This window comes from Melampsora larici-populina, assembly GCF_000204055.1.
Source record: "Melampsora larici-populina 98AG31 unplaced genomic scaffold MELLAscaffold_2, whole genome shotgun sequence".
Classification (NCBI taxonomy): Eukaryota; Fungi; Basidiomycota; class Pucciniomycetes; order Pucciniales; family Melampsoraceae; genus Melampsora; species Melampsora laricis-populina.
The window spans coordinates 3,820,973-3,831,705 of record NW_006768766.1 but is presented as its reverse complement, the minus strand read 5'-3'; the positions used below and the strand labels follow the sequence as shown (position 1 = coordinate 3,831,705).

The 10,733-nt window shown below is 44.3% G+C and overlaps 3 protein-coding genes across 3 annotated transcripts; all 3 read right to left on the bottom strand.

Annotated features, from left to right (window-relative positions):
* Nucleotides 1-795: 795 nt before the first annotated feature.
* On the bottom strand, nucleotides 796-2,428 carry MELLADRAFT_59380 (uncharacterized protein; the record flags this gene model as incomplete). The annotated part of the gene is made up of 6 exons (XM_007404463.1): nucleotides 796-941; nucleotides 1,017-1,161; nucleotides 1,234-1,686; nucleotides 1,710-1,824; nucleotides 1,897-2,078; nucleotides 2,153-2,428. 6 exons carry the CDS (start codon nucleotides 2,426-2,428, stop codon nucleotides 796-798), a joined length of 1,317 nt encoding a protein of 438 aa, XP_007404525.1.
* A 238-nt stretch (nucleotides 2,429-2,666) lies between these two features.
* On the bottom strand, nucleotides 2,667-3,399 carry MELLADRAFT_70732 (uncharacterized protein; the record flags this gene model as incomplete). Its single annotated transcript, XM_007404462.1, has 2 exons — nucleotides 2,667-3,215; nucleotides 3,301-3,399. The coding sequence occupies one exon, from the start codon at nucleotides 3,194-3,196 to the stop codon at nucleotides 2,999-3,001; it is 198 nt and encodes a 65-aa protein (XP_007404524.1).
* Nucleotides 3,400-4,248: 849 nt separating this feature from the next.
* Nucleotides 4,249-4,961, bottom strand: MELLADRAFT_32665 (uncharacterized protein; the record flags this gene model as incomplete). The annotated part of the gene is made up of 2 exons (XM_007404461.1): nucleotides 4,249-4,422; nucleotides 4,509-4,961. 2 exons carry the CDS (start codon nucleotides 4,959-4,961, stop codon nucleotides 4,249-4,251), a joined length of 627 nt encoding a protein of 208 aa, XP_007404523.1.
* Between the last annotated feature and the right edge of the window lie 5,772 nt (nucleotides 4,962-10,733).

Here is a 10,733-nt window from a genome sequence, read left to right as displayed (position 1 = left end):
GTGTAGAGATGAGTAAAAAATATGTGCAGCTCACATGGGTTTTGAAGTTATTGTGTATTGTAATGAATTGACAGAATTTGTATTACATTTGATTCTCATTATATTACAATTTGTTATCTTTTCTCTCTAATACTATCTTTAATGCTATAATAGATTTATCTGCCCTTGTGTTGTGGTGTAGCATTGCTGTTGCGGATTGCAGCATCAGTGTTGCAACATTGCTGTAGCGCTTCTGGTTTGGAGCACAGTTACAATAGGCCTGGAATTTGCCTTTTTTGCATTTGCCACACTATTAGAAGCAACAAGCAACATCACATCACCTGGAGCAACACAACATTGCTTAACACCACAGAGAAGCACAGCATTGCTTACCCAGTATTCTGTGAAGCACTAGATTTTCTGCATATGACTGTGTACTTGTGGTGATTACATCTTGGCATCTCCATGTAGCTTTCTGCAAGGGAATAGCTAGTTTGAGACAAGAAAGGAACCTTTCAAATTTGCAAAATCAATTGACCCTCCCTGAAGTTGAAAGCACAACAAGTCAAAGACTGTTTTGATCATGAATGAGCTATCTTATCAGAGCTTTTCTTTCATAAAATACATAGCTTGATATTTAGCAGAATCACACATTCAATACTTTGTCATTTGATTTAGAATAAAAGGTAAACTTTGCACCTCAATTCAAGAATTCCATCAACATCATTTCTCCAGTTTTGTCCTCTGAAATTATCTTATCTTTGAGAACGTGATCAGTCATCTTGACAGAAATTATCAGTTACATATGATAGCTCTTTAAGGAAAGCATTTCTTTATCCAGTTTACAGTCTTGATGGGCACATTCAAAACAGAATGATGTTCTACTAAAGGATTTTCCAGATCACTCAAAAGTGCATATGACAAAGAAATCGATCCAAGAGCCAAATAATTATGATACACATCTATAAGATTTCAATATATCATCATGGTGCTCAGTATGCACCTCAAGAATTACCCAAAAAAATCTGATGACTCACCAGGATGATCTTCTGGAAATCGGGCAATCCCTCCCCATTGTTTAGACTGACAAAGCATTAAGAACTTAATGTTTGCTTCAGGATCATGAAGTAATGGTCCTGGAATAGAGTTGATATCTTTTAAAGAATGATGTTCTTGAATGATCTATAGCAAAAATTCAAGTCATCTGTCAAAATATGTTTCTTTTCCTTTTTTCTAAAACAACTGATCACTTACACTTAGAGCAGCGGTACACCAGAATGAATAACATGCATCGAGTATTTTACCTGGTCTTCCTTGAAAGCCTGCAACCAGAGGCTGAATTTGAGTCAAGGAGGATACACCAGAAGGTTCAGATGCCTTGACAGGTTCGGTCTTAAGATTTGATGAATTGATTTCATCTTGCCGTGTATTTGATTCTTCATCGCTTTCTTCATCAGGTAAATCATGAAATTCATTTTGTCGATGTACTAACCATCTAGCCGTTTCTAAAGCGTCTTCAGATGAAAGGCTATCATCAAGTTTGTTTAACAATTTAAGAGCTGCTAAGACACAATAGGTTGTTCCACCTTGAGATTCTAAAAAAGGCGCTTGACCATATCCACCATCGTAGCGCTGATTTTCAAAAATACAAGATTGGAAATCAGTGATGAGGTTACAAAAGAAATTGATCCGATTGGGAAACTTGCCCTACAAGACGATAAGAAATCTACAGTTGATTGAACATCGATCACCGTTTTAGGATCAATATTCAAGATCTCAAGAATTGCAGTAGCGCAATAAACAAATCTAACATCTTGTTCTGTAGAAGTAGGAAATGGACCAAAACTAAACAATCGGAATCCAGTTTAAGCTTATCTAATTGAAATGAACGTTCAACACAAATGTCAGCTTACGAACCTTCCGTTTGGTCGTTGGCAATCAACGACGAATTTCAAGAGTTTAGGAACGTCCAAGGCGGTGTAAGGATTAGTAGGCTTGGGGTTATCTGACTGAGGTGTAGAGAGTAAAGCAAGTAATAGAAGAGCTGCATAAGTGTGGGTGATATGAGGTTGGTTCAAAGATTCCTCTGGATTACTATGCTATAGGAATCAAGAAAAGGAGGCAATTTTAGTCCAAATCCATCAGAAAGTTAACCAAGATAAAGGCGACATACGATTCTTAAATCTACATTAGGATGACCGGTAAATCCACCTGAATCGGAATCCCATCTTTCATAAATCCAATGAAGATAATCATCTTTTTCTTCTTGATTTAATCGATCGATCGATCCAAGTAAAGATAATGAACCAATCGAAAAGAAACCAAACGTAAGTCGATTATTATCATCAGATTCATATGGTGAAGGTAATAATCTAAGACATCTTAAAGAATATCGAATATGTGCTTTGATTAAGAAGTGGAAGTCGTCAGTTGTGTTCGAGGTCTCCATATCTTGTGCAGAGTCGAATACAAGTCAACGCGTGACAGTCAACAAATCAAATTACATTCTCATCCCTCAACATGAACAACCACCCGGTGAACTTGGCGAGAAGCACCTGAAGTATGCTGGTCTGCCTATCTCGTGCTTGCCTTCCACTCACAGTATAGCTATCTGTTTGTATGACAATGTTGAATATCTCATAACAGCACATACTTAGTCAGTCAGACGACTGTAATATCTTATAAATGACACTTTGCAAACACGCATCAATATATTACAACATGCAATTAGCTCACCTTATATCAAATCAGAAAATGTTACATCCTTAAGCAATGATGAGAAAAATAAAAAAAACAATATTACAACTTTCTTCACAATCAAAATTAAAAAAACTCTTCGACACATTTAAAGTGGTATCATCCTAAGATATATATTGGTGTGTGTGTATGTGAATCTAACAGCACACAAAAATGTAAAAACGAAAATATAAACAATTCTGAAGATGCATATGAACGGGTTTAAAAAAAACTTGGATATCTGGAGGTAAAATAAGAGAAGGATATTAAATCATTCAAAGTATTATGTCTTGGCTTTCTTGGCTGTATTATGATCGTGTTGGGCCATAGTTCTTTGACAACTGTCATTAGGGAGTGGATAGGCGGTAGTATGAGGATATTGTTGCTGTGGTCGAGGTGCAGATTTAGATGTTGGAGCATTTGTGGTAACTTGGTTTCCAGTTGTGTTCATGGACCTGCCAAGTTGGAGATCCGCCCTCATGGAAGGCGCTTGATGGGAACTGTAAAGTTACACACCAAATTAGTCGCGGAGCACTAGTTAGTTCCTTTTACAAGATACAACTCACATGACAGCGGGACTCTCACGTGTACGGTCTAGGGGCCTTTTCAGGCCTCGGATATCATTCAAAGGTTGATTTTCTACCCCATGATTGCCAAAGGATCTTCGCGAATTGACGTTGGTGGCGAGAGTACTCGCCGCGGAGCCACGTAAACCGGGTAGTTGTCCAGCTTGCAGTACTGGGACTACTCCTTTAGAAGGCCCTTCGGCAAATGGTTTTTGATAATTAGTGGTCGCTGCTCGAGGCGGCATGGGCTTACTTGCCTGGTATGGTCTAGTCAAAGATCGGTCAAGAATATTATGTGATGGGGTATTGATAGTGGTGGGTCGATTGCGGACACCATCAAGCTTTGATGAGAGTGCTTGACCATCGAATGATCGGCGAATTTGCAATTGGGGAGCTTGAGGTGCAGTGTCTTCTTGAATCGCAGTGTGGATGATACTTGGTTCAGTAGTCAGACTGTTGTCATCTACGGTCATTTCATTAAGATCTTGATCATGAATCATCGATTGCTCGTTCGCATCCAACTGGGCGAGTTCGCTTTCGTCAAAATCAAGGAGGTGATCAGATGGAGTTGAACAGTAATCCGAGGGTATCTGATCTAAGACTGTTCTTGTGTTTGTAGTAGATAGTTCGGTCACGCGCTCTGGTGGTGGACACAATTTTCGAGGTGGTGGTGGGAAAGTATCAACGCGCTTGTGATTGGGTTCAGACTTGACAGGTGGAGGTGGCATGCATTGTCTGAGATTGCTGACGCTAGGCTTTTGATTCACTTGCTGCGCTACTGGGGCAGGATCTGGAGTAACGTTGGAAGATTTCCCCTGGAGATCGCTTGTGTTGGGTTTAGATTCGCTTGCGTTGGGTTTAGATTCGCTTGAAGACTTCTTGCTGGCATACTCCGGTCGGTGTAGCTTTGAAGGAAGGAATTTTTCCTGATCGGTGGTGAGGGATCGACAGCGTGTTAGTCAGAGGTTTACATCACATCATGAGTAGGATATCTCTCGAGATAAAAGAGCACTGTTACCTTCTGAGCTTGCATATTCTTGATGTTCCCCAAAAAATTCTTATCGTAGAGACAGTTCCCGAGTAGATTTCCGAACGCGCGCATCGAACGCTTAAGAGCATCAGTGACAGCCTCTTTTTTACACTACGCAATCCAATGCCCTCAGCGTCAATAAAGACAATGGAGTAGAATCATAAGAAGAATTTCGGATCAAGACAGTCGAAGCTTACCTTTTCGAGTGCATCTCCCTTGGTTGGACAGTTTTCTATCTTGCCATAACCCACATCCTCGTGACTACTACCGTCTTTGAGCCTGATTCGTACGATCGCGCTGACTCCGACACTGTACTTCCCATCCGCATTCTGATCAACATAATCCACATCTATCGTCTTAGTTTCGGTACTCCAACCATTGAAGCCAAAGATCTCATTGGCCAATTCGATGACTTTCCAACCTTCGATATAAATGAATTTCGAGCCACCTGCTCCGGGTCTAGAGGATAAATATTCGGGACCAGGACGTTTGGCCAAAAGACTTTGAATGTACTGAACATGAGCAATATCTTCATCAGATGGTGGAGAAGGGGCTTGAGGACAATTGTTCGGATTCGGTTGAGCAAACGCGTGTGAGAGGTTGAAGGAAGCAAAGGACTGATCGCTCTTCGGCCTAGAATCGTCGGCCATATCAAATGAGATTTAACAGGGATATTAGACTGATTGACTTGGTTGTTTGAGAATTGTATGTTGAAGTTGAGAATGATGAGTTGATGGTATGAATGAATCTGATGAAGTGTTGAATTCTTTGTAGCAGGGCTACTTATTGTTAGTCTGTATTAGAATATCTTGTTACACGTTTCATATACATATGTCTGTATTACCACTTGTACTCGCCACATAAGCCTACTCTTAAATGGCTCATACAACCTTATTGTAATACCGGCTATAGCATAACCGGCCTTCTGCCTTTATCGCCATCTATTGTATTTCTCTTATAAGGAACACTTCGAGTCCTTCTCTTGTATTCCTTAGTCATCTAGTTATCTCCTTTCTTTCATCCTCTTCTGGATAGCAATACATCTTAATATCAATCCTTCTCGATAAACCCCTTATAATCCTTATAAGTCCCTTAATCGACCCAATTCATTAAGATAGCCAAGTCATTCACTTAACCCATACCAGGTTTCAGACTTCCATTCCCCATCCGGAATATCATAACGTAAGCCCCTAATAAGGTGCCCGTTACATTGGTAGCGAGATCTATTCTTTTTACGACGAAAGCTGATAGTCATCATTTCGTATTTCCTTCGCTATTGATTCTATCTCGTGTCTATTCTGTTATTTATTCCATAACGTCATAGTCGTTCGACTCTTTCTGGGACCAATAATCTTTCGAGACCAGAGCGCGGAGATAGTTCATTCTCAGCAAAGCTAATTGATCATTGTCAGCTACCTGTCTTGCTTTTGAAGAATATTAATAGTCTTAAATCCATCATTGAGTGAAAGTGATACTGACCTGAAATTTTTTCGGACTCCTTTTCGTTTTTTTTGCATTAACAGTAACAATGCCTCTTCAGCGAAGTCCTACCAGAAAGGCAGGAGATCCGATTGCCCCTGCGGCCACGGACTCAGCAGTGACTGGATCAACCAATCCAGCAGCAGCACCAGGATCGACTGATACTGGTACAGCTCGTCGCCTAACCGAGCGCGAACGAGAGATTCTAGTCAGCCATCTGCCAGCCTCGGCTACGAGTTCTCAACAACTTACGGCGGAACAGATGGATGCCTTAACGGTGGATCAGCGACTCGTTGTTAATGTTCTGGCGAGCGACTACAACGAAATACCTGTCGTGATCCCCGCCGCCGTTTACAACTTCATCACGAAGGGATTAAACGAAGATCTCCTTGACTACGTAGAGAACGACTTCCCTGAGAAGAACGAACCCATCGGAGTCGAAGGAAAGTTGCCAGAGAATGTTGGATTCCGTCAACATTGTAAGCGCGTCTCCAACATAATCTCCTCAGACACATCTTCAGCGACCAGCAACGACGACCTAGACATCAGAAAACTGAAGCCATCTCCGTCGTTCTTAGAGTCTCTGGATGCCAAGCCGGCCATCGACCCGTTAGTCGGCCTTAACCTCAAAGCTCATGAGGTAGCGGCTTTTCGGGAATTCCAGGCTATGAAAGCTAACCCGGATACGCTCGAGGCGAAGATTAGCGACCTCCACCTTCGCGGATCTCGCGATGGTACCCCTGTCCTCGAAACTCGTGCTAGGACGACTTCCGTTCAACCCACGCTTCTTCGAGTCCACGACAATTCCTCCGTCGCCAAGGTAGTAGCGGTCGAGCCGACTGGCGTCAGACCTGCTGAAAGACTAGTCGTGGACCCGAGCCTTATCATCAAAGGCCTCGGTCGAGACAAAATCCCCAAGTTCTCCGGTATTAATCAAGATGTCACGACTTACTTCGATAATTTTCGAGTCGAACTCGAGATGAGATTCTGTCATCCCGATGTCCAGCATCAAGTCGCCTTCCAATGGGTCGCCGGAGCCGCCAAAGAAATATTGGTGAAGGCAGTAAGGGACAACAATCGACCCGTTTCTTACGACGCTTTGACTGCATTTTTTATGAATGCCTTCCCAGCCACAGTCGACCTCGACACTGTTGATCAAGAGCTCGACGCACTGAGACAGCATGGGGGCGAAACCGTCATCGCCTACTGGACACGTCATCAACTCGTGACCCAGAAGGCAGATATTCTGGAACTCCCTTACGATCCAGTTCTCACCTTCAAGAAGCGCCTCGTTCCAGGCCCAGTCAAGGAGCATGTTGAAAACTACATCTCCATGAAGAAGTTGGACGGTATCACCCCTCAGATCAAGGACGTGGTTGCCGTCGCCATCGAGCGCGACCAACGCCCCGATATCAAGCACTATACTAACGCCAACCGTCAAGTTAGTGCTATAGTATCTACTTCCCATCACCAGAACGGCAATCGAAAGCGACAACGTTCTAGGATGGAAAGCTCCAACGGTCGAACCTCCACCATCGAGCCTATCTGTTACAATTGTAATCAGAAGGGTCACCGTTTCGGTTCCATCGATCGTCCCACTTGCGGAGCACCCATTACCAACAAGACGCGAAATTATTTCAAGAGAAACTCGAAGAAGTCTAAGGGTGAGCCGGAGAATGCGGTAGCTAGTGGTAGTGGGTCATCAAAAGGCCCGGCGAACTAGATGTAGCTCCCTCTTTTTCGCCTAATCTGTTATCTTGTCCAGTTGTCAGCGATGTAGTATGTAATGCATTTGTCTTGACCCAGACTAAACAAGAGGAGCCTAAAAATTCGTTCTCGAGGGATGAGCCCTCGGGATCAGACAGAGAATCTGTCGTCCTTTCAGCCAGTAAGCTAGCTGATAATTCCGTCCCACTTAGAGGGGATCCTGAATATTCTGACATGGGCAGATATTCGAAGATGAGTACCGACAGCGAGTCTGTCTCCATTTCAACAGAACACTTGATGGAAGATCCTTTAGCAGTTGAAAAGGATATTGAGAGGACTTTCCACGAGAGAGAAAGTCCCTCCTCCTCGACGCAACAGTCTCAGGAATTTGCGTTGGGTAGAGAAATACCAATCAGTATTTCTATCTCTGAGGTTACAGAGAACCACAGCCAAACTATTGTGGAAGACAATGCATCCTCGCCGGCCAGCGAGCCCAGAGTCCCCACAACGGGGTATATCGACCTTGATTCAGTCGATAGCCTAGCTGTGTTAGAGAACAACACGAGTGAGACCCGTGCTGACTTCATCCTCACATTGAATGGAGTCATAACAAAGATACTCATTGATACAGGTGCATCAATGAGTTACGTGTCGGATACTTACGCACGTAAAAGAAACTTCCTTACGAGTAAAAACTCAGATCGTCCCATAGTGAGGGGCGTGTGGGGACAGCCTTACGAATGTAAGGACATAGCTGAGGTGAAATTCTCCCTTTCCGGATTGAATTACTCTCACAGTTGCCGAGTAGCCCCTTTGACTAACCACGATGTGATCTTAGGACTCGACTGGATTACAGCATACGCAGTATCCACAGATTGGGCAAAGGGTGAGTGGACTTTGAGAGATAAAAAGGCCAGACGAGCCAAATTTTACCCCTCAAGGATCCCTCTCCCATCTCTCAAACACCACACTATAAGTGGCTTGAGCGATATTCCCATAGATGAACTCCCCTGTACCAGAAGTCAGATGCGTCGTGCGATGCGACGTCCCGGTACAGAAGTGTATTTATTGCAAATGAGTGAAGCCTTGAGCCCCGTCGACGAAGTTGACGGACCTCGAGAAGCTCCAGCTCCTTGTTTACCAAGGATCGAGGCATCAGACCCTCGGACTAAGCTACGTGTCGAGAACCTTCTCGACGAGTACAAAAACCTCTTCGATGAGGTATCTCAAGCCCCGAAGCAGGAAAGGGTAATACAACATCTCATAGACACAGGAGATGCTCCCCCTGTTTCACAACCGGTACGTCGTTTATCGCCTTTACTCCTCGACGAGTTAAGAAACAAACTCGATGTGCTGCAGAAGAACGGTTTTATACGTCCTTCGACATCTCCTTGGTCCTCGCCGATCCTTTTCGCTAGAAACGCGTCAGGTAAGCTGAGATTTTGTATTGACTATCGAGCAGTCAATGCACTTACCAAGCGGGACCGCCACCCACTCCCGTTGATCCAAGACTGCTTTGATCAATTGCATGGAGCCCGGGTATTCTCGAAATTCGATTTGCAACAAGGCTTTCACCAGATGAAAGTTTCCTCGTCGCATGTCCCCAAGACAGCTTTCAGCACCCGGTACGGTCACTACGAGTGGCTCGTGATGCCTTTTGGGTTGGTGAACGCGCCCTCTACCTTTCAGAGGATGATGTCGGATATCCTGCGACCATTTTTGGACAAATTCGTCCAGGTCTACATGGATGACATCCTGGTTTATTCCAGCAGTCCTGAGGAACATGAGAAGCATGTTCGTCAGGTTCTTCAGGCTTTGGAGAACGCTGAACTCAAGGTTAGCGGCTCCAAGTCACTATTATTTGCCGACGAAATTCAATTCGTCGGGCATATGATATCCGCCAATGGGATTCGTCCCATGGAAGATAAGATCAAAGCCATTCAAGAATGGCCGCGACCTTCAAACGTCCACGATGTAAGATCCTTTTTGGGATTGTCAGGCTATTATCGACGATTCATTAAAGATTTTTCGAAAATAGCATCGCCTCTTCATGAACTTACCTCCGGTAATGTGACCAAGAAGGCGAAGATTGAGTGGCAACCTAAGCATGAAGCGGCATTCATTAAGTTGAAAAGCAGTATGCTAACTGCACCCGTGCTTATAGTGCCGGATCCCCCCAAGCCGTACATCATCGAAACAGATTCGAGTGATTTCGCGGTGGGCGCTGTCCTGCTACAAGTAGGACCTGATGGGAAAGAACATCCCATAGCCTACGAGTCTGCCAAATTGAATCAGGCGCAGCAGAATTATCCTGCGCAAGAAAAAGAGCTCTTGGCCATGATTCATGCATGGCGCAAGTGGCGCAACTACGTAGAAGGAGCTGTGGCAGATACCTTAGTACGGTCTGACCACCTTAGTCTCACTGGTCTGCAAACGCAGGTCCAGCCATCCAGACGGCTTAGTCGATGGATTGAAGAGTTCGCCGAGATGACCATTAAGGTCGAATACAAAACTGGCGTTACTAACATAGTACCAGATGCGCTAAGTCGCCGAAGTGACCTCTTGCAAAGTATCTTCGACGACGTGACCGGCCTACGGGATCCCTCGGATTGGCCGCTCCTGGTGCCTTACGTCCTTGGGCAAAAGGAATTGCCAGAGTGGGTTGACGCCGCTCTGGTGGACCAAGTTGTTCGAGGATCCCTGGGATTCATTTGGAAACCCAAGGAAGAAGTCCTTTATTGGAAAGGCACGAAAGATAACCCTGAAGAGAGCCCTTTCGTACCTTTTTCGCAAAGGATAGCTCTTATTGACCGATTTCATAAGAAATATGGCCATCGCGGCCGTGACGGAACTCTGAGTCTGTTGAAAGACAGAGGTTGGTGGCCGGGTAGGTACTCTGATGTCAAAGAGTACTGCTCGTACTGTCCACAATGCCAAATCTTTGACGTACCCGACAAGGGGCAGGAAACGGCCAAACAAGAGCCCTTGCCGTCTGTCGAGCCATTCGAAAGATGGGCCGTAGACTTTATCTCTCTTCCAGAGAGCAAAGATGGTTTCAAATGGATTCTTACGATGATAGATCATTGTACTAACTGGCCCATTGCCATTCCAATGAAACTAGCAACGTCCGCGAACGTAGCAGAAGCGCTCACTCGTGAACTTATCCAAGTTTATGGAGTTCCAAGTGAGATATTATCTGATAGAGGCGCAAACTTTCTGTCGAAAGAAATGCAGGC